Source organism: Neoarius graeffei, chromosome 17 (genome assembly GCF_027579695.1).
Source record: "Neoarius graeffei isolate fNeoGra1 chromosome 17, fNeoGra1.pri, whole genome shotgun sequence".
Taxonomy (NCBI): Eukaryota; Metazoa; Chordata; class Actinopteri; order Siluriformes; family Ariidae; genus Neoarius; species Neoarius graeffei.
In genome coordinates, this window is record NC_083585.1 from 59,280,751 (window position 1) to 59,304,286 (window position 23,536).

Below are 23,536 nucleotides of genomic sequence, written 5' to 3' on the forward strand. Positions count from 1 at the left end.
TCTAGTTGGTCTCAAGCAAGTCCAGCTGCATTTTAAAAATGTATGTCTTGATTCCATCTCTTTCATTTGGACTCGGGCTTGACTTAAACTTGAACTTCTTCAGACTCAGTCTTGACTCGGTCTTAACTAATCCTGGCCTTGATCATGTCCAAGAATCAACAACGGTGGTCTTGGATACAGCTCAAACATGTCATCTGACCTGGTGTCAGTAGAAAATGTATCCGGGGATCCAACTAAAAATTTCAGGTCCAGTTTCCTAAAATTCCTCCCGAACAAAGGTCTGGATGGAGTGACCGATGGGCATGTCCAAATGGTGGCAAGAGTTACCTTGGCAAGTGAAAATATCTTGAATAGAGTCAAATTTATCAAATATTTCTGATGAAAACATTACAGTAAACCATATACACTCACCAGACACTAGGAACACCCGTACACCCGCCTGCTGTTTTGTGCAGTTTGCTAATCAGCCAATCCCTTGACAGCAGCACAACGCATCAAATCATGCAGATACAAACCAAGAGCTTCAGTTAATGTTCAAAGTTCAAACATCAGAATGGGAAATCTTTGAAAACTCATTCCTTTCATAGATCATATCTGTACCCTAGTAGCTCATCTCTGGTCTGATGAGCTGCCTTCAGCTACAACCCCGATTCCCAAAAAGTTGGGACAAAGTACAAATTGTAAATCAAAACAGAATGCAATAATTTACAAATCTCAAAAACTGATATTGTATTCACAATAGAACATAGACAACATATCAAGTGTTGAAAATGAGACATTTCGAAATTTCATGCCAAATATTGGCTCATTTGAAATTTCATGGCAGCAACAATCTCAAAAAAGTTGGGACAGGGGCAATAAGAGGCTGGAAAAGTTAAAGGTACAAAAAAGGAACAGCTGGAGGACCAAATTGCAACTCATTAGGTCAACTGGCAATAGGTCATTAACATGACTGGGTACAAAAAGAGCATCTTGGAGTGGCAGCGGCTCTCAGAAGTAAAGATGGGAAGAGGATCACCAATCCCCCTAATTCTGCACCGACAAATAGTGGAGCAATATCAGAAAGGAGTTCGACAGTGTAAAATTGCAAAGAGTTTGAACATATCATCATCTACAGTGCATAATATCATCAAAAGATTCAGAGAATCTGGAAGAATCTCTGTGCGTAAGGGTCAAGGCCGGAAAACCATACTGGGTGCCCGTGATCTTCGGGCCCTTAGACGGCACTGCATCACATACAGGCATGCTTCTGTATTGGAAATCACAAAATGGGCTCAGGAATATTTCCAGAGAACATTATCTGTGAACACAATTCACCGTGCCATCCGCCGTTGCCAGCTAAAACTCTATAGTTCAAAGAAGAAGCCGTATCTAAACACGATCCAGAAGCGCAGACGTCTTCTCTGGGCCAAGGCTCATTTAAAATGGACTGTGGCAAAGTGGAAAACTGTTCTGTGGTCAGACGAATCAAAATTTGAAGTTCTTTATGGAAATCAGGGACGCCGTGTCATTCGGACTAAAGAGGAGAAGGACGACCCGAGTTGTTATCAGCGCTCAGTTCAGAAGCCTACATCTCTGATGGTATGGGGTTGCATTAGTGCATGTGGCATGGGCAGCTTACACATCTGGAAAGACACCATCAATGCTGAAAGGTATATCCAGGTTCTAGAGCAACATATGCTCCCATCCAGACGACGTCTCTTTCAGGGAAGACCTTGCATTTTCCAACATGACAATGCCAAACCACATACTGCATCAATTACAGCATCATGGCTGCGTAGAAGAAGGGTCCGGGTACTGAACTGGCCAGCCTGCAGTCCAGATCTTTCACCCACAGAAAACATTTGGCGCATCATAAAATGGAAGATACGACAAAAAAGACCTAAGACAGTTGAGCAACTAAAATCCTACATTAGACAAGAATGGGTTAACATTCCTATCCCTAAACTTGAGCAACTTGTCTCCTCAGTCCCCAGACGTTTACAGACTGTTGTAAAGAGAAAAGGGGATGTCTCACAGTGGGAAACATGGCCTTGTCCCAACTTTTTTGAGATGTGTTGTCGTCATGAAATTTAAAATCACCTAATTTTTCTCTTTAAATGATACATTTTCTCAGTTTAAACATTTGATATGTCATCTATGTTCTATTCTGAATAAAATATGGAATTTTGAAACTTCCACATCATTGCATTCCGTTTTTATTTACAATTTGTACTTTGTCCCAACTTTTTTGGAATCTGGGTTGTAAATAATTCAAATAAATGAATGTAATTGGATAAAATGCAAATTTGATGGTGTTTTTTTCACTTTGGTGTTGGACCCCAGAGAAAAACATACACATCTAAGCAAAATGTGGCTGAATTTCATTCACGTTAACATGAGGGGGCATGTGCAAAACTAACCCCAACCTTCTGATTCAACATGAATCGAATTTGCAAAAAAAAAAAAAAAATGCTCTGTTTCTCAAAATCCAGTGAATGTGGATAGAATAAAACAGTTATTCCACTCAATCTCGTCGTACATGGCTTATAGCCGTTATCAGCTCATGTACGACTCGATTTCATGGAATAACTGCGAAGTATAAATTTGCTCTTCTGAAAAGTTAAAGCAATTTTTTCCCTCAAATAATTACCCAGTATTGTATTTTGGAGTTTCTGCCTCAGTTAATACCTGGAACTTAGAAGGGAGCTGAGAAAGAAAAGTTTAGCATCTCAGCTACTTTATTTTGTCCTTATTTCAGCCCAACAAATCAGTTTCTCTAAATACAGGAAACTCAGTAAGTAGGCCACGGATTTGAACGCATGCGTCACGGATAGTTTAAAGAAAAAGGAGAGAAAGCAGTGACCGAGAAAGCCAGGGAAATGAAAGGAGAGGCACAAACTCGGATGTCAGAGCTGTTGAATAGAGCGGATGGATGAATGTGTGGCATTTTCTGCTGTTAGTCCTGCCTTGTTGAAGCGCGTGAAATTCTCCGTTAAAACGCTTCTGACTCACAAATGAAGTCTTTCACAGCGCTCTTGTGTTTTGGCACATCGCTCCTGAGTGCTTCCATCTCAATTCAGCTCAGCTAATAAAACTCAACTGTGTACTTACGCCACACTAAAGATCTGTCCTTCATTTCTAAGAACAGCCCTTTGAGCCATAGCCTGGTGTTTGGCATCGAAGGCTTCTTGGTTAATTCGCTTCCTGCCAGCATCGGCTGTAATTTCAGGACCGGGCCAAGCTCCTCAGCAGCATGCTGTTTGCAATATTGATGTCCACCAGAGAAACAGAGACAGAGAGAGCTAGAGAGAGAAAGAGATGGACTGAGGAAGTGAGGCAGTGATTGAGCGATCATGCCATCTCTCCATTTATTGGCCGAAGCCGAAGTGTCGCCCAGAGGAACGATTAGGAAACTCAATTACTTCCCCCACTCCTCTTCCGCCACGGTCACTCGCGCATCCGGCCTGTTGCTATTTTTTTTATTATTATTACTGGAATGCTTTATTCATCTTCGTTTGACACCTCTGACTCAACCCTGAACGCCTGTGGAGCCGTAGCGCTCCGTCAGCGAGGAACTCTGCTCTCTCGAAAGGCATCACTCTCTAATAGAGCGCAACACAAACATCACATCACTACATGAAAAATCTGCTTTTACCTGCCCTGCTTTTTATGTCTTTCTCTCTTTCTGTTCCTTTCTGGGAAAAGTCCAAATCTTACACAAAAGTATGTGGACACTTGACCGTTACACTCATTCATATTTGGTTCTTCTGCAAAGTGTTGCAACAAACTCGGAAGCACACAATTGTAGAGAATGTCTTTGGATGCTTTAGCGCTACAGTTTCTCTTCACTTTAACTAAGAGGAACTAAGACCTGCTCCAACATCACGATGCTTCCATGAAGTCATGGTGTGTGAAGGTTGGAGTGGAAGAACTCAAGTGTCCTGAATAGAGCCCTGACTGAACTCAACCCCACTGAACACCTTTGGGATGAACTGGAACTGGAGCCTCACCAACCTCACCAACCCAACGTCAGAGCCTAATCTGACTAATGTTCTTGTAGCTGAATGAGCGTAAATCCCCACAGCCACGCCCCAAAATCTATTGGAAAGCCCTAGTCTGACCTGGCATTCACAAAGAAAACATGCTAACTTAGTCAAATTCGGTACTATATAACCAGTTAATGTTAGCAAGTAAAGGCCCAGTCCCACAATACCAATAACTACAACTATATGGATAACTATAAATAAATGGGTCCCCTGTAGTTGATGTGGTTGGTGCTCACACCAGACAAATAACGATCCCTATAGCCCAGGCCTGGGTTTATCCGTATCGGTGAGATTGCTTCTGGAGCGATTTTTTCCAGGCCTGGACCTGATCCGATAAAACATCTGACCAATCAGGTCATTGTTTACATGTGACGTTGTCTGAGCATGTGCTATTTTTCCCCAGGCATCTTTGTACATCCTTATTGCATCATGGAGTCACGGAATACAGATTCACGGAAAATAAAAAAATATATATAATACAAAGCATGGATATTTTATTCACAGATATGATTATTTTACATGAAATATCAATAGTAAATTAATAAAGTAAACATATAAATGCAGGTAAGATATTTTAATTACGAACTTCGGCAGTCTAAACATTTAATTGTTTTAGACTTCTTAATTTTTTATCCGTGATGCATCATCCGCATGAAATCGGTAACCAATCTGTAATATACTGAAACGTCCGTGACCAATCCGTAAATTATTAGCATCCATGATGCATCCGTATTAAAATCTGTAACCACTCTGTATTTTGTATCTTTTTTTATTATATTTCCATAATCTGTGACCTATCCGTATTATATCAGTGTTGTAGTCGAGGCACTAAGCCTCGAGTCCGAGTCCAGTCTCGAGTCACTAGTGGTCAAGTCCGAGTCATTAAAAAAACATCTTGAGTCGAGTCCACTATTGATCCGAGTGGAATTGAAGAACAAAACTCCAACTGCACCATGTGACGGTGGCTGTTTTAGCACCTTTAACATGAGTTTGTTCCTGAACATGATGTATGAACAGGTGAATGTGCTTCTCTTTATCAGGGAGTGTGCAGTATTCTGTCAGAGATGGTTGGGAGATGGATGTAAGTGCAGAAGGTGTGTTTATTAATATAAGTGAAGACAATCCAGAACGGCAGGCAAAATCGTAAAACAGTGAAACAGGCAATAGGTCGAGTGAGGCACAAACAGGCTATCGTAGACTCGGCAGAATCAAAGACGAGAAACAGGGGATCAGGAAACCAAACAAGGAAATAAGGCTTGTTAATGTGTCAGCAATGCAACTCAATACTTCGCAAAGTAAGTGTGTTTTCACAGTTTTTATATCGGCGTGCTGATTGCGCCTTAATCCTGTGCAGATGCGAGTCGTTTACGGTGTGCGCAAGAGTCTGCTTGGTGTGTGCGCTGTCCGGAGCGCCTGAGAGTCTATCTGATGCACGTTCCAAGGCACGCAGGTGTGACACTCTTACACGAAATTAGTACAAAAATTAATGTAGATATAAATATCTCATCTCATCTCATTATCTCTAGCCGCTTTATCCTGTTCTACAGGGTCGCAGGCAAGCTGGAGCCTATCCCAGCTGACTACGGGCGAAAGGCGGGGTACACCCTGGACAAGTCGCCAGGTCATCACAGGGCTGACACATAGACACAGACAACCATTCACACTCACATTCACACCTACGCTCAATTTAGAGTCACCAGTTAACCTAACCTGCATGTCTTTGGACTGTGGGGGAAACCGGAGCACCCGGAGGAAACCCACGCGGACACGGGGAGAACATGCAAACTCCACACAGAAAGGCCCTCGCCGGCCCCGGGGCTCGAACCCGGACCTTCTTGCTGTGAGGCGACAGCGCTAACCACTACACCACCATGCCGCCCAGATATAAATATCTTCTGCCAAAGTATTTTGGCATGTTACAAAATAAAGAAAAAATCCAAGTCCTCGTCTCCACTTTACGAGTCCGAATGCAGTTAATGCATGAGTCCGAGTCCATGTCCGAGTCATCAGTGCTCAAGTTCAAGTCAAGTCACAAGTCCTTAAAATTAGGGCACAAGTCGGACTCGAGCAATACAAGCCTGTATATCAACCACGGGGCGACATGGTGGTGTAGTGGTTAGCATGGTCGCCTCACAGCAAGAAGGTTCTGGGTTCGAGCCCAGCGGCCGGCGAGGGCCTTTCTGTGCGGAGTTTGCATGTTCTCCCCGTGTCTGTGTGGGTTTCCTCTGGGTTCTCCAGTTTCTCCCACAGTCAAAAGACATGCAGGTTAGGTTAATATGGGACGGCCTTGGGCTGAGGTGCCCTTGAGCGAGGCACTGAACTCCCAACTGCTTCCCGGGTGCTGTTAGCATGGCTGCCCACTGCTCTGGATACGTGTATGTGCTCATTGCTCACATGTGTGTGTTCACTGCTTCAGATGGGTTAAATGCATAGAGGAAATTTCACAAGTGTGTGATGAATAAAAGTTGTGCTTTCTTTCTTTTCTTTTTCCAGAGTGTGTACATGGGTTGTTTTGAAGTCCAAGCTATACAGTACGACCCAGAATAATGTGCTACTACTTGGAAAAAAACTTCCATGACTATTCCTAAAGCCTCGGTCACAACCGGCCGTACGTGCTCCTACGGCCGATCTACGTGCAAAAAACGCAAGAAAAGCACGGAGGGCGCGCGTGTGACGTGCTAATTTTCGAGCCGTAGACTGGCCGCGGACCGGCCGCAGAGGTTCTTTGTCATGTCAAACAAACTCTACGGGCGCTTACGTTTTTTTTTCAGGTTGCAAGACAAACTTACGGCCAACGTGCGTCTTTGTCCACGAACAAAAAAAACGCAGCGATTTGGGAAACGCCAAAAATCGCACGGCCAAAAAATCGTACGTCCGGTTGTGACCTAGGCTTAAGTTGCATGCATTTATTTCCCTGAGTGTCAGGACCAACTGATATTACAGTTGGGATTTTAGTTGTGGTGTGACTGCTCCAGACTGGAACTAAATTCAGGTATCGTCATAGTTCGAGTTTTAGTTATCGGTGTTGTGGGACCGAGGCCTTAGTGCTAACTGAACTTGCCTTTCGATGTAGTTTATGCCTTTCAGGGTGGTGAAGAAGATGCCTCATTTTACGTGAGTCTTTGAGGTCGTGCTGATACACTCAAGATCGTCAAGATCAACACCTTGGCTTATCCATGTTTAAATGCTCATGGACAGCTATAGCGCTAACGACATTGTGTCACTGTGTAGCACAACAAAGTCATCGCAGATGACGAGCTGTCATAATTATTGATAGTCTTCTTCTTGATGAGATTCTTGAACTTGACATGTCAATAAATTGTTCCAGAGTTTGTTCGATTGATGTATAGCATGCAGTCATTGGCAAAATGAAAAAAGAAGAAGCGATTACTTTGAAGGTCAAAGTAAAAATGTAAGAAGGTTTATCCTTGGAAATGTAAGTACAAGTTTTTGATTTCAATAATACTTTAGTAAAGTATAAACATGGCAAAATGATACTGATTTACAATTACGGGAGTATTTTAAACTCCTGGTGAGATCCGAATACGGTAAGCGGTTCATCATCATGGAACGACTTCCAGAAATGTTTCAGGTTTTTGAACGGAAATCAAAAGCATGGAAGGTTCATTGAAGATTTTTTCTTTTTTTCTTTTTTTTGAGGAGTTAATTTATAGCCAGCGTTCTAGCATAGTATGAAATGTCTGGCTGCAAACCGCAGCATGCTGCCAGCACTGCCCGAAAGCAAACGTTTTTAGCCACTGAGAGCAAATATAGATTGCTCGAAAGACGAAAGGCAGAAGATGACAGATTCCAGCACCATGCACATGCTGTTTTTGGATTTCACGATATCAGGGAAAGCTATTTTATGCTCGACTAGAGCCACGCGAGGAGAAACATGCAGAGTTAAGCGGTCATGTGCAACGTGTTAATCATTTCATTTTATCAATCCTGCCACCTCTGCAGCTCCAAGGCCAGACGTCCGCACTTTCACATTACAAGCTGGATTTCTCAGGTCTGATCTTTCTGCCTTGATGGTTCACATTTGCATTTGTGTCAAGACGTACATCTGTCTTGAAATTACCAGGATGTTATTGCATTATTTTAACGACATCTTGACAGGTTGTTGAGAAACGATTTGTCATTGCTGTTTCAAAACACAAGGACTTGCAGTACAAGCGTTTATCTGAAAAAAAAAATCATTTACTCTGAAGTTTTCTTGGTTAAATGACCAGGTGAAATAATAAATGGAAAATTCTGTTAAATCTTAAATGATCAAATTCAGCCAAATTTTCAATACACACGGCGCTTGAAAGTTTGTGAACCCTTTAGAATTTTCTATATTTCTGCATAAATATGACCTAAAACATAATCAGATTTTCACACAAGTCCTAAAAGTAGATAAAGAGAACCCAGTTAAACAAATGAGACAAAAATATTATACTTAGTCATTTATTTATTGAGGAAAATGATCCAATATTACATATCTGTGAATGGCAAAAGTATGTGAACCTTTGCTTTCAGTATCTGGTGTGACCCCCTTGTGCAGCAATAACTGCAACTAAATGTTTCCGGTAACTGTTGATCAGTCCTGCACACCGGCTTGGAGGAATTTTTGCCCGTTCCTCCGTACAGAACAGCTTCAACTCTGGGATGTTGGTGGGTTTCCTCACATGAACTGCTCGCTTCAGGTCCTTCCACAACATTTCCATTGGATTAAGGTCAGGACTTTGACTTGGCCATTCCAAAACATTAACTTTATTCTTCTTTAACCATTCTTTGGTAGAACGACTTGTGTGCTTAGGGTCGTTGTCTTGCTGCATGACCCACCTTCTCTTGAGATTCAGTTCATGGACAGATGTCCTGACATTTTCCTTTAGAATTCGCTGGTATAATTCAGAATTCATTGTTCCATCAATGATGGCAAGCCGTCCTGACCCAGATGCAGCAAAACAGGCCCAAACCATGATACTACCACCACCATGTTTCACAGATGGGATAAGGTTCTTATGCTGGAATGCAGGGTTTTCCTTTCTCCAAACACAACGCTTCTCATTTAAACCAAAAAGTTCTATTGTGGTCTCATCCATGCACAAAACATTTATCCAATAGCCTTCTGGCTTGTCCACGTGATCTTTAGCAAACTGCAGAAGAGCAGCAATGTTCTTTTTGGAGAGCAGTGGCTTTCTCCTTGCAACCCTGCCATGCACACCATTGTTGTTCAGTGTTCTCCTGATGGTGGACTCATGAACATTAACATTAGCCAATGTGAGAGAGGCCTTCAGTTGCTTAGAAGTTACCCTGGGGTCCTTTGTGACTTCGCCAACTATTGCATGCCTTGCTCTTGGAGTGATCTTTGTTGATCGACCACTCCTGGGGAGGGTAACAGTGGTCTTGAATTTCCTCCATTTGTACACAATCTGTGTGACTGTGGATTGGTGGAGTCCAAACTCTTTAGAGATGGTTTTGTAACCTTTTCTAGCCTGATGAGCATCAACAACGCTTTTTCTGAGGTCCTCAGAAATCTCCTTTGTTCGTGCCATGATACACTTCCACAAATGTGTTGTGAAGATCAGACTTCGATAGATCCCTGTTCTTTAAATAAAACAGGGTGCCCACTCACACCTGATTGTCATCCCATTGATTGAAAACACCTGACTCTAATTTCACCTTCAAATTCACTGCAAATCCGAGAGGTTCACATACTTTTGATCATTTTCCTCAATAAATAAATGACCAAGTATAATATTTTTGTCTCATTTGTTTAACTGGGTTCTCTTTATCTACTTTTAGGACTTGTGTGAAAATCTGATGATGTTTTAGGTCCTACTTATGCAGAAATATAGAAAATTCTAAAGGGTTCACAAACTTTCAAGCACCACTGTGTGTGTGTGTGTGTATATATATATATATATATATATATATATATATATATATATATATATATATAAAATAGTGCCTAAAATAAAGATCATTACTGTAGTTACCATCCAATATCAAACTTGATATGTCAAGCAGTTGTATGGTTTTATCTGTCATGTCCATGAGTGCAGCGCCATTAGGACTAATCACCATGCGCCTGTTCCTGATTAGAGCTCAATCACAGCGCAGACATATAAGGACTCTGAGTAACACACAGACTTTGCGAAAGCCTCATTCTGTATCACTCTTCTGGTTTTGACCCTGTTTGTGGTTTTGGACTGAGTATTGTATTCCCTCTGATATCCTGTCTGTGCCTCGCTCCACCACTGCTTGTTTTTCGACTCTGCCTTTGTCTACGTTTTGGATCTGTTTGCTCGTGTGTTTTCAGTAAAACTCTTCCTGCACTTACATCCATCTATCACACTTACATGACAGAAAGTGTTAACTGTCCAACAAGCGAGTGGACTAATAAAACTGTTTTAACTAGTTTTACATGAAACTGTTATGAATATTTTCTGTAAAGTGTGTTTGTAAATAATCCCACGTCATTATTTAAAAAAAAATTAAATTAAAAATAAGCACTGGATAAAAACCCATCTATCTTATGGAAATAAAGATACAAATTTCATTGTCCGGTGGTCAAGTGTTTATGAGATATGTTGCCTTGCACTTATGATCGGGTTCCCTGTGGTGGTGGTGGTGGTACACCTTCGTGTGTATGTATGAACATCATAGGCTACGTTCACACTGCAGGCTGAAGTGACTCAAATCCGATCTTTTCGCCCATATGTGACCTGTATCCGATCTTTTATTGACAATATGAACGACACAGATCCGATTTTTTCAAATCCGACCCAGGCCGTTTGGATATGTGGTCCTAATTCCGATTCCTATCCGCTCTTTTCATATGCGACTTCAGTCTGAACCGCCAGGTCGCATTCATCCGACTTACACGTCATCAACAAGCCACAAACGTCACTATTCTGCGCTGAAGTAGGCGGCGGGTCTCTCAAAAAAAGTTACAACAACATGGCGCATAATCACGGGCGCAGATAGAGGGTGGGACTCGTCCCACCCAGATTTAAATTCACCTCGTTCGGTCCCCCCCACTTATAGGGAGGAAAAAATGTCTATGCTGTCTTTCTTTGCATAAGGCAAACCTCACGGAAAAATCAAAAGACTAATTACCATTCGGTTTATTGAGGTGCACAGCAGTGTATACATAGTTGCAACAACTCACATAAAACAAAACAAAGACTGATATTCGGTTGGTTGAGCTGCGCAGACTGCACAGGTTGCGAGCTCAAGCTTGGTTGCTATGGTAACCCACAACAAGTTTGACAGGCATATCGGGGTTGGGGTTGGTTTGCTGGCAGCTTTGTCCCCCCCAGTTTTTTGTCCCCCCCAGTTCAAAAAACGTATCTGCGCCCCTGCCCATGACATCAATGCGAGGGACGCTTCGGGCTGTGAAGGTCCTGAATCTTCTCAATGGAAGGACGCAGAGGTTCGGGAGCTGATTTCCATTTGGGGGGATACAGCTATTCAAGCTAGATTGAATGGGTCATACCGCAACCGGGCGGTTTTACTTCCGTAAACACTGGCCATGCTCACTGCGTGTGACGTCGTCGTATCCTGCAATGCGCATGCGGAACACTTTTAGGTCGCTTTTCGTTCATACTGAGGATCACATACAAGTCGCATATATTTGTTAATGTGAACGACCTCACAAAAAAATCGGATTTCACAAAAAAATCGGAATTGAGCATTAAGCCTTGCAGTGTGAACGTAGCGATATTGTCAAGCCATCAAAAAGCAGGTATCGCTATTAATATGGGACTCCACTCTCCGGTATAAATACCAATCTGGAGCTTAGCTTCGATCATGTAATAATGAATACACACTCAGCTCTAATCGCTTCAGTTCCCTTCTAATTCGAGCTCGACCAGACGAATATTTTGAACATTTTCACACCTGGCCCTGGAGTCTTGAGCAATGATTGAATCTGTAGTGTAAGCTGAGCAACTGAGCTTTTACTATCTGGGTCATTTTTTTTTAAATGTTTATTTATTTATTTTTTTTTTTCCTTGTCTATAATTGTAAAGCGTCCTTGGGTTTCTTGAAAGGCGCTATATAAATGTAACTTATTATTATTATTATTATTATTATAGAATTCAGGGTACGTTTCACGTTTCTGAGATAAACCTTTTGTTATTTTCCAGAAAAGAAATCTTTATTAATCAGTTTTGAACAATAATGTAAATTATGACAATCTTTCACCAATAGCAATGCTTGATGTACATTTTAGGCCCAACTGATCCATAAAACATTAATCAGATGACTCCCCCCACATTATTGGCTGCCTTCGACTCCTGACTCATCCATTCAACTCGAATAAACAGGAAGTGATTCAGTCTAACAGTCTGTTTTTCAGGGGCTTATTTTATTAACTATTGTTAAATCAATTGTACTGAAAGTCTATTTTCTGTATTATGTGAAATTTCAGTCATAAAAAATATATATATATATATATATATATATATATATATATATATATATATATTTATATTTAATCCGTCCCAATGTTCTTGTCAACTCTGTTATAAAACCACATAAAATCCACAAAGACTTTTAATCATACACATGACACCTGCACCAAGTGATGTCACTTCCTCTGGCGGGAAACTTCAGAAAGGCAGTGAGACGTGTTCTGTTATGTTTCTTCTTTCATTAATTTGAACAAAATGTTGAGGATTTTACACCAACAGCAGATTAATTATTCATCAACTCTGTTATTGTGACATTGGAGTGAATCTCTCACTATTTTTTTTAATAATAATACAATTAAAAGCCATAAAATTCCGTTTTTGTACACGCCGTGTGGTAGCTAGTTTGAGGTTAGCGTGTGGAGTTAAGACACAGAATGGTGGAAAAATGTCAACTCTGTTGCCATCAATTCCGCGAATGGATTGCCCAGTTTGACGACAACAGAGTCGACGATGACGAACAGAGTCGACGCTTGAAATGTACCCGCAATTATAGAATGGGCCTTATACAGTGTGCTATGCACAAATGTGCATATTTACAGAATGGTTGACCGAATGGACCACGTTTTGCTGTTTTTATTTTCCTTTATTTATATAAATGGTGTTTCCAAGCTCCACACTGTTTCAGGTGAAACCTTTCAGTTGAAGATGGTTGCTTATATCTTTTTTTTTTTTAATTCAAATTACAATTGAACACCTTTTTAACACTTTTATTATGCAGTTATGGAAGGAGTCTCCAGTGTTAGAGGTAAAGCTGTAACCTGGCATCTCAAAGTGTACTAACTGGCAAATTATGAACATTCAAAATTTTCAGAAATGATATCTTCAAACTGGAGTTGTTTGTCAGTCCTCCGTGCTGTGCACTCTTTTCTTTTGTCATGTTTTGAAGGCAGCAGAAATGAAATAAACTGCCAGGGACTTCCATTAGAGCTCCAGCCCGAGCTGAAGTGCAGAAGGCCGACATATTTCACCCTTCTTTCATGGGAGGTATTGACAGGAAAGGAGGACAGGACGCTGTGCAGCCATTTGTCTTTGTGTCTCTCCACGTGTCTATTCTTTATAAACCTCCGAGTTCAATCGGTCGCTCTGAAGCCTCGTTTTCATGCCCGAGCCTCAGGAGTACTGTTGTGCTGTTGTTACAGAACGCCGGTGCCTTGAAGCGCAGATAAACTCTGAGTGAGACAAACTGAAAGGGGGAAACAATATTTCAGGTGGGATGAAATGCTGAAATTTGAATTCGCCTTGGGAACTGGAGAAGTTTGTGAAGCTCTGAAAGAGGACGAGCACATGCAAGCACATTGTTTCATCGCGTTTTATTTTTTCCATTTTGTTTTTTTTTTTTTAGGTGGAAAAGGAGGGAAGAAGAAAAAGACCAAAGTAGGAGCCAAACCCACGAAGCCCAACGGCTCCAACTGGGCAAACGTCCCGTTACCACCTCCTCCTATCCATCCTCTACCAGGCACAGAGCTGGAGCACTACAGCACCGAGCACCATGAAGGAGGAGGGTAGGACTGACTGAGAAACCTCCTTTTTTATCTTCGTTAAACTACAGATACAGTTGTCTCCAGAATTATTGGCACCCTTGGTCAAAATGTGTTTTATATATATGTCAATTCACTTCATCTCACATCAACTGCAATTGGAGAAAATTTGTTCTAGAAAAAAAAAATCCTCACCAACAAACTTATAATTATTGGCACCCTTGTAAGTGTAATAATAAGTCAGACTTATGACAGCCATGCACTTTTGGTATTTTTGGCCAGATTTGTTTTAAAATTGCGTAACGTTTGAATAGAATGCCCATGTAATGTCATGAAACCATCCTGTGGGTGTCTGAATAGCTCTCAGAAGCGTCAGGGTGGTTTTACCACTTAAGTCTCTTGCTCAAGAGGTGTGCTTGCCTTTCAACCCCATTAATTTCCATCTCGGAGAGTCATCTAGCTTAATAGGCTATCTGGCAAATGAGGACTCTTCTGCACTATAAATCTCAGTCGTGTCTTTAACGGCTTCAGATTAAAACTGTTATGTCCTCTGGGCTGTGCACTGACAAATTCTTTTAATGAGCATTGGCTTTATGATGTGGATTAGCGCAGTGTGTAGGAGCGGAGTGTTAGGAAAGGCAGGACGCAATCGTTATCATGGGAGGGGAAAAAATAGCTCTGAATATCAGCCTCTTGAGTGAGATTTGAGGAGCCAAAATTTTTACTTAACAGTTTAATTTATATATATATATATATATGGGCGGCACGGTGGTGTAGTGGTTAGCGCTGTCGCCTCACAGCAAGAAGGTCCGGGTTCGAGCCCCGTAGCCGGCGAGGGCCTTTCTGTGTGGAGTTTGCATGTTCTCCCCGTGTCCGCGTGGGTTTCCTCCGGGTGCTCCGGTTTCCCCCACAGTCCAAAGACATGCAGGTTAGGTTAACTGGTGACTCTAAATTGAGCGTAGGTGTGAATGTGAGTGTGAATGGTTGTCTGTGTCTATGTGTCAGCCCTGTGATGACCTGGCGACTTGTCCAGGGTGTACCCCGCCTTTCGCCCGTAGTCAGCTGGGATAGGCTCCAGCTTGCCTGCGACCCTGTAGAAGGATAAAGCGGCTAGAGGTGATGTGATGTGATTATATATATATATATATATATATATATATATACTCTACTACTAGGATATCAGCTCATATACCGTGAGTAGATTAAAAAAAAACAAATGGCAGAGCGTGTTGCTGAACCAACCGAGGACGAAATAAAAACTCTACTTGAAAACAAAACCCCAAAAAATAAAAAAGCATCAAAATATGGACTAAAAGTATTTGATGTTAAGAACATCTTTTTTTATTTTCAAGAATTATTATTATTATTGCAGTTTTCATAAACTGTGCTTGTCATTTCGCTGGTTTGTTTACATTCATCTTTAATTAAGCATTAAAATTTTTTTTTTTTTAGACTGGTTCAGAAGCTCAAAGAAGTTTGAAAATTACAGAACTGAAATGTCCAAGGAAGAATTAAATAAATGTCTAAAAGCTGTTCTATACCTCGGCACAACAGCACTTTCTACAAAAAAAAAAAAACACTAGTCAATTTGCTGCCGCCATTGATAGGTTTTTAAGAAGTCCGCCTAAGTGGAAATGATTTTGTTGGACATATTGGAGGAAGTTTTTTTTTTTATTTATAGAATTTGTAAAAAATAAATAAATAAAAAGCTATGTGGATCTCAAAATCCAGTGAATGTGGATAGAATAAAACGGTTATTCCACTTAATCTCGGTGCTACGCACCTCGTCAGCTATCAGCTCATGTACGACTCGATTTCGTGGAATAACTGTTAATTATCTCATTACGATGGCACCTGTCAGCAGGAAAACAGTCAGTTCTTGAAGTTGATGTGTTGGAAGCAGGATAAATGGGCAAGCATAAGGATCTGAGTGACTTTGACAAATTGTGATGGCGAGATGACTGGGTCTGAACATCTCCAAAATGGCACATCTTGTGCGGTGTTCCCGGTATGCAGTGGCTAGTACCAAACAAAAGTGGTCCAAGGATCCAAAGGACAACTGGTGAACTGGCAACAGGCTCATGGGTGTCAAAGGCTCATTGATTCACATGGGGCATGAAAGCTAGCTCATATGGTCCAATCCAGAAGAACGGAAGAGCTACTGTAGCACAAACTGCTGAAAAAGTTAATGCTGAGACCTTTCTGTTTTAGCCAGCATTAACTTTTTCCAGCAGGTTGTGCTACAAGTCAAAAGATATATAGATAGATAGATAGATAGATAGATAGATAGATAGATAGGAAGTAATGAAGAGAGAGAGGGAGGAAGGAATTTTATTGATCCCGAGGGAAATTGCAGCATTACAGCCGTCGTAAAAGACAAACATTCACAGACAAACTGGAATACAATAAATTAGCACAGTGTAACAAAAAGGAGACAATCTCACGGAAGTCTATTAGGGTATACTCTCAGAAAATAAAGTACATTTTAATGTACCTTTAGGGGTACAATGGCTTGTTGTTGGATCAGCATCCTCTAAGGTACTTATTTGTACCGTTTATATGCTGCTTGGGAACATATATGTACCTTTTTGGCCCTTAAAAGGTACACATAGTTCCCGTGAGGTCCAATAATGTGCCCCAGGGGGTACATTAGTGCAGATTGTACCTTAGGGGACAGAAATTGACTCCTCCTGTACCCCTATTTCTGACAGTATAGATCTACTCAATAATTATAATAATTACAACACAAAAAGACCTTGAAACTAGCTTCCTTCAGGCAGAGGGAAAGATCTAGTTTTTTTTGCGCCGTGTATCGAGCTGCATATCTTTGCAGAGATCTTTATCTTTAAAATAAGCATTTTTTTTTTAAATTGTAAAGCATATCTTTTGTACATATGTGATGTCATTTGTAAGTGATGGTTCTTCAAGATTATTAAAAAGAAATTCTGATTAATCGATCAAATTTGGACTCACAGCAGCACTGTAAGTTATTTATCTACACTGACCAGAATTTCCAATGCAACACTCAGGTTTATTACGATACATGCCATTTTCTCATGATAGATTTAACAATACACAATACATATCAAGGTTTAATTCAAATACACCATTTTAGAGTCATGAATGAAAAACAGATTAGTCCCGGTTTGAAATTAATAACGTCAAATCAAAGTGTGATTCTGGATCATCAAAATCAGTATCTTGTTTGGCCACCTCTGGAGTCGCACACAGCCTGAATTCTCCGATGCATTGATTCGATCAGTTGCTGGATTTCAGTGTGTGTGTGATGCGTTCCCATTCCTCACAAAGTGCCTGGTGCAACTGTAGGATTGTGAAGGGTTCTGGATCATGCCTTCTTACTCAGTGATCCCATAGGTGCTCTATAGGGTTTAAATCTGGGGCCAATCAAGACACTGAACATTGTTCTGCTAGCCTAGTAAACTAGACCCACCCGCCTAGTGGCCAAAAATATTTTTGCCTACGAGTGGGTCTAGCCTCGCACCATATCAACAAAACACCCCGGGCATCAAATCGTGCCCGCCAATCACAACGCAAGGTTTTTGTTTGGATTCTTTGGGCGGGCTTTTGCAGGAGTGACGACAAGGCTGCGCGATGCTGGAGAAAGCACAACAGGAAAGATGGCTACGGCTAGTGAACAGCGCGCGTTTGACTCCGCTTTGGAATCAGTTTTAGAAGAATTAGACTTGGAGTTTTCGTTGAAACATGAGCAGGAAGAGGCTCTCCGCTCATTCCTTTTCAAGAAGGACGTTTTCGCTGTTTTGCCGACCGGCTATGGCAAAAGTCTGATCTACCAGCTGGCTCCGCTCGTAGCCAAAAGGATGGGGCTAGTTTGTGCAGTACGAAGAATTAATAAACAGCTTTGAAACATTACTTTTTGATTGTTTCTTGTTTTCCCGTTATTTTAAATTTAAGGGAAATTATTTCACCAAACACCACTAAATAAAAACTCTCCAAAACAGTTTAAGCAAACCCTTGAAAAACACTTGAAAAAAAAAAGAGTGTATGTTAAGTATGTGGTACAGACTCCAAACTTGTGGTCATTATCTCCAAACTTCTTAATATCTAGAACCTGTTGATTAATTAATACGCATTTTGAAAAATTATTTATTTCAAGGCCTCCCCCACTGCTTTCTGTCGCTCTGACTCCGTCACAGTCACTGTTGTGCTGATTGGTCAGAGCGTTGGCCTATACGCACAGAGACAGTTTGAAAGACAGCGGGTTGTTCCTCCCACACCCTTCGGAAATGTCTATGAGCGAGGCCAGACTAAATATTCACATTTAGTCTGGCTTGCCAGGCTATTGTTCTGCCTCAGGTATTCCTGACAGACTCTGGTGACGTGGTTTCGCGTTATCCTGTTGCAGCATTCGGCGGTAGCGAGTCACCAGTGGAACTGCGACAGGGGCCAAAACGTCATCACGGTAATGGGCTGCATTGAGGGTTCCATCAATGAAAACAAGCTCAGTCTTGTGTCTGCTGCTTATTCCAGCACACACCATGACAGCTGGTCCACCCCAGCGGTCATGCTCCAGGACATTCGCGTTAGCATAACGTTCCCGTCGGCTATGCCAAACTCTCTATAGAGCACCTATGGGATATTCTAGATCGTTGAGTAAGAAGGCATGATCCAGAACCCTTCACAATCCTACACTCTGCCGTCAGCAACACTCAACTTGAACCTTGATTCGTCAGAAAACAGGACCCTGTTCCACCTGAGCACATTCCAGCCCAAACGTGCCCTTGCCCATTCCAGACAGACACAGCGACGAGCAGGAGTCAACACCAGACCACGACTGGGACACCGGTTTTGCAACCCGGCTTCATGCAAGCGATTGCGTACTGTTTGATCGCTGATCCTGTTCTGGTGACGACCTCTGGTCTGTGCAGCGGTAACTGTAGCTGGCAGGAAGCGATTGCGAAGGTGCTGGAGACAAATATGGCGGTCCTGCTGAGGGGTGGTGAGACGTGGTCGGTCGTTAGTGCTTTCTGTGTCATCATACCGGCTCCAGAGACACGAAATAGTCGACACATTGATGCCCAGAGCCCTTGCAACCTGTCTTTGTGACATCCCGCCAACAAGCATACTGATGGCTCTTTCTCAGTGATTTTGACGTAGTCGCGCCATGGTCGAACGTTGCACCAGTACAATGCCAATGAGTATTTAAATTGCCCATTGCTGGGGTTATTTATTGACCAAGCTTAAGAAGGATTGGTCAACGAGTTCTGCTCAACCTGAGTGGAGTCGCAAACTTCTAAACGATGTGCATTCAGGTGGAACGAACTGCCCATACAACAAAATAAAAACAATCTCATGAGCTTTTAAGGTGCAGTTTAGGTATCGTTACCCAAAACCATGATCTTATTTTGCGTACACAAAATATTTCAAAATTTGAAGTGCTGCGTTGGAAGTTTTGGTCAGTGTAATTTAAAAACAAAATGATACTACTTCTGGTACAGAATACGCCCATTTCTAGTTTTAAATCCAAATAGGAAATCAGATACCAAGAAGAAAGGATAGATAGATAGATAGATAGATAGATAGATAGATAGATAGATAGATAGATAGATAGATAGATAGATAGATAGATAGATAGATAGATAATCAACCAAAGTACTGCTCAGACGGGATTAGTTTTCCAGATATACCTCTTCACGGATGTTCAGATTTTATTTTTTCCCCTTTAACCTCGCTCTTTGACTCGTTCTCCGTCCCTCTGCGTGTTGTTTCCTGTCCTGTAGCTATGACAGTGATGGTTGGGGACACCCTCTGCCCGTGCAGACGTACCTGCACCAGGGAGTGGAGGATGAGCTGGAGGAAGAGGAAGAACGTGTGCCAACTCCACCTGTCCGCGGTGTGGCATCATCTCCAGCAGCCATGTCCTTCGGGAAGCAGTCCACGGCCACGCTGACTCCGTCCCCTCGAGACGAGACGCAGCCCATGCTGCACGCACATCTGGATGAGCTCGCACGACAGTACCAGCTGGACATGGCCAAGCAGACATGGTGAGGAGTCAGGACGAGAACGGGAGGTGGCGGGGTTTTTCTCTTTCTTATGTTTGAAAAGTTGATTTTACAGAAAATCATTAATATATAGTATGTGAATGTTATATGGTGCCATTTCAGTCTGAAATATTTACAGAAAAAAAAAACTATCTTTTTATCAATCCTTTCAATTCTTTAGGTTTTTGTTAAATAATTTATTTCCTGATTTTCTTTTTCTTTCTCTTTCCTGTTTTTGATTCTTTCCTTTTTTCCCATTTCTTTCCTCCTTCTTTTGTTTTGTACGTTTTTGGTTTTTACCCTTCTTTCAGTTTTCCTGTCCATCATTATTTCCTTTTTTGTTGATTTTCTTCATTTCTCCTCTTCTTTCTGTCCTTCATTCATTTCCTTTAACTTTTTGTTTTGTTTTTCTTCTTCTTTCATTTTCTCTTCTTCTTTTCTTTCTTTCATTGTGTGCTTACTTCCCTTACAGAAAATAAACCGACAACCCTTCATCTTTATATTCATCCTTTTATTTTTTAGGTTTTTTTTCATAATTTCTTTCCTGCTTTTCTTTTTCTTTCTCTTTTCTGTTTTTGATTTTTCCCTTTTTTAAATTTCTTTCCTCCTTTTCTTTTGTATGATTGTTTTTACCCTTCTTTCGGTTTTCCTGTCCATCGTTATTTTCTTTTTCGTTGATTTTCTTCATTTCTATTCTTCTTTCTGTCCTTCATTCATTTCCTTTTCTTTCGTTTTTCTTCTTTCGTTTTTTCTCCTTCTTTTCTTTCTTTGTGTACTTGCTTCCCTTACTTCCTTCTTTCTTTTTTTTCTTTCATTTCTTTCCTTGTTTTGTTTCTTTCCTTTTTCCATTCATTTTATTTGTCATGCCTTCTTTTTCATTTCATTTCAATGCTTTCATTTTTCTTTTTCTGTAAGCCCAGTATTGCCATAATGCATCGAGATGAAATATGAACTCATTACCAAGGCCCAGACAGTAATTTATACGAAAAAATGTTTTTTTTGGTATATAAATATAGACCTCTCTCTCTCTCTCTCTCTCTCAGCCGCATGACCATAGCGTTTAACTTCCTGGCAAAACCAATTAATCACAATCCTCTGGCTAATTTTCCAAACTTTCTCTTTTGACCTGGAGGAAAAAAAAAAGAAAAGGTTAGGATTAATGCTAAAACACGATTTAAAATCGTTCGCTGGTATATGCCGGTGTGAGCGTTTAAACTCTTTCATGGCTTTCATGCAAAGCAAATGAGCCACATGCTTCATCCTGTCCCTCAGTCATGGAAAGTGGCACATGTTCATTTCTGCACTCCCTCACGGGGAACAGGCTCCACTTGTCAAGAAGGAAATGTCATTTTACTTGAGTAATGACTATGTTGCTTCGAGTAAATCTTTGACAACAGGGAAGAGCCCATTATTATATCCAAATCCAGACATAGCCACATCAAAGACGCTCACGTCGACACTCGCGTACAGTACACACTAACGCACACGCACTGGGCCTGTCAGCGGACCTGGCTGTTTAGGAGGTGACAGCCACGGTGCTAGCATGCCTGCAGAGCTTAGCATTGTGCCCTCCTCAGCTGCAATTAGCAGGGTCATTGTGTTAGCATGCAAAACGCAGCGGTGTTGAATTAGCCGAATTGTCCTAATTCATCTGAAGCTTGACGCAGAGTGTTCCAGGAATTGTAAATTTGCCGTGACAGATACCTCCTCCTCCTCTACATGTTTCCCATTCATCTCGCTGTGTCTCTTGACACCTTTTGTCTCTGGCTGACATCCTGTCTGAGCCCCCACTCAAATATGGAAATGTCTAGACTTGGCTTGTGTGTGCATGTGTGTTTGCTGATGTGTTTAATTTTCTGCAGGCACATGCAGGGAGGCCCGTATCCTCCTCAAGCCCCTGCTCCTCCTGTGGGCTACATGTCCAGCACCCTCATGTCCGATATTGAGACGGATCTCCCTGACGAAGACGATGATGATGACGAGGACGAGGATGAAGACGACGACGAAGGTTATGAAATGTCACCACCGCAACTCCGGGGCATCGAACAAACACCAGGATCCAGCATGGACAACTTGGACAGCTCGGTAGCAGGTGAGGTTCTCTGTCCGCTTCATGATGCAGGAAATATTTTCAAGACAGCTGTAATTTGTTGCATGTCTGGTTGAGTATTAGCTTGCAAACCTAAACCACGGTGTATCATAAAAACCACAGTATACTCCAGTATAACCACTGCGCTCCATCGTATAATATAGTACGATATGAAATACCATAGCATAGTATATATATGTTATTTACCAGCTGGGAGGTCCGTATCGTGGGGCGGCACGGTGATGTAGTGGTTAGCGCTGTCGCCTCACAGCAAGAAGGTCTGGGTTCGAGCCCCGTGGCCAGCGAGGGCCTTTCTGTGCAGAGTTTGCATGTTCTCCCCGTGTCCGCGTGGGTTTCCTCCGGGTGCTCCGGTTTCCCCCACAGTCCAAAGACATGCAGGTTAGGTTAACTGGTGACTCTAAATTGAGCGTAGGTGTGAATGTGAGTGTGAATGGTTGTCTGTGTCTATGTGTCAGCCCTGTGATGACCTGGCGACTTGTCCAGGGTGTACCCCGCCTTTCGCCCGTAGTCAGCTGGGATAGGCTCCAGCTTGCCTGTGACCCTGTAGAACAGGATAAAGCGGCTACAGATAATGAAATGAAATGAAGGTCCGTATCGTGAAATACCGTGACCGAGGTCTTGAAAGTACTGAGCGAGGCCCTCTGGGCCGAGGTCAGTATTCAAGGCCGAGGTCACGGTATTTTACCATACAGACCGACCTTAAGCTGGTAAATAATATATTTATTTTTTTCTTTACCAAATTCTAACAGAAAACGAGAGCGCCCGAAAGGGAAAACCGAGCCAAGCCGAGGTGAGCCGCCATTTTGAATCCTCATTCACGGCTGTAATGCAAATGGCTTCCTCCTCAGTATAGATAGTTTTCACTGACGTCACGGCATTCCGGGGAACGCCCCCCAGCCGCCATCTTGCAGGGCAAACAAAACGGACCATCGCCACTACCGGCTACGTTATCTTGGACGAATTTATGAAGTTATATAGTCAGTTTTCTAAAATAAAGATCAATGTCGGCAAAATCAAGCAAATGGAAGTATATGGATACATTGGACGACATCTCACGACAACGGTATGCAGCCAAACTGGCCTTGATTGGGGGAATTGACCCCTGTGAAGTGGACAAAGATGCATTTTCAAGTGACTATGCAGGGCTGCCATCCATATCGTACCCTGATATTGTGAACTATTTTGTGAATAGTAAAAGTGCCTACACACTTGACGACCTCAAAGCATACAAGTCGCTGGAGTCATACAATTATTTTGTCTGTGGCTGGGTCTGTGAAGTCCACCATATAAAAACCAGTGAGAGCCGTGTCCTAATTACAGCCAAGGTATGTAAACATTGGAATTTTAGAGCTCTCAACACTGCATATAAATATATGTGTGTGTATAATATCGAGTTGATTTAAGACAAATTTTACATCCATTAGTGGTATTACAG

The 23,536-nt window shown here is 41.8% G+C and overlaps 1 protein-coding gene across 1 annotated transcript in view; it reads left to right on the plus strand.

Annotated features, from left to right (window-relative positions):
- Positions 1–23,536, plus strand: part of robo2 (roundabout, axon guidance receptor, homolog 2 (Drosophila)) — a 553,585-nt gene that overhangs the window by 494,412 nt on the left and 35,637 nt on the right. Inside the window, 3 exon segments of the mRNA XM_060943573.1 lie at positions 13,836–13,995; positions 19,731–19,994; positions 21,854–22,083. Coding sequence (XP_060799556.1) covers positions 13,836–13,995; positions 19,731–19,994; positions 21,854–22,083 — 654 coding nt within the window.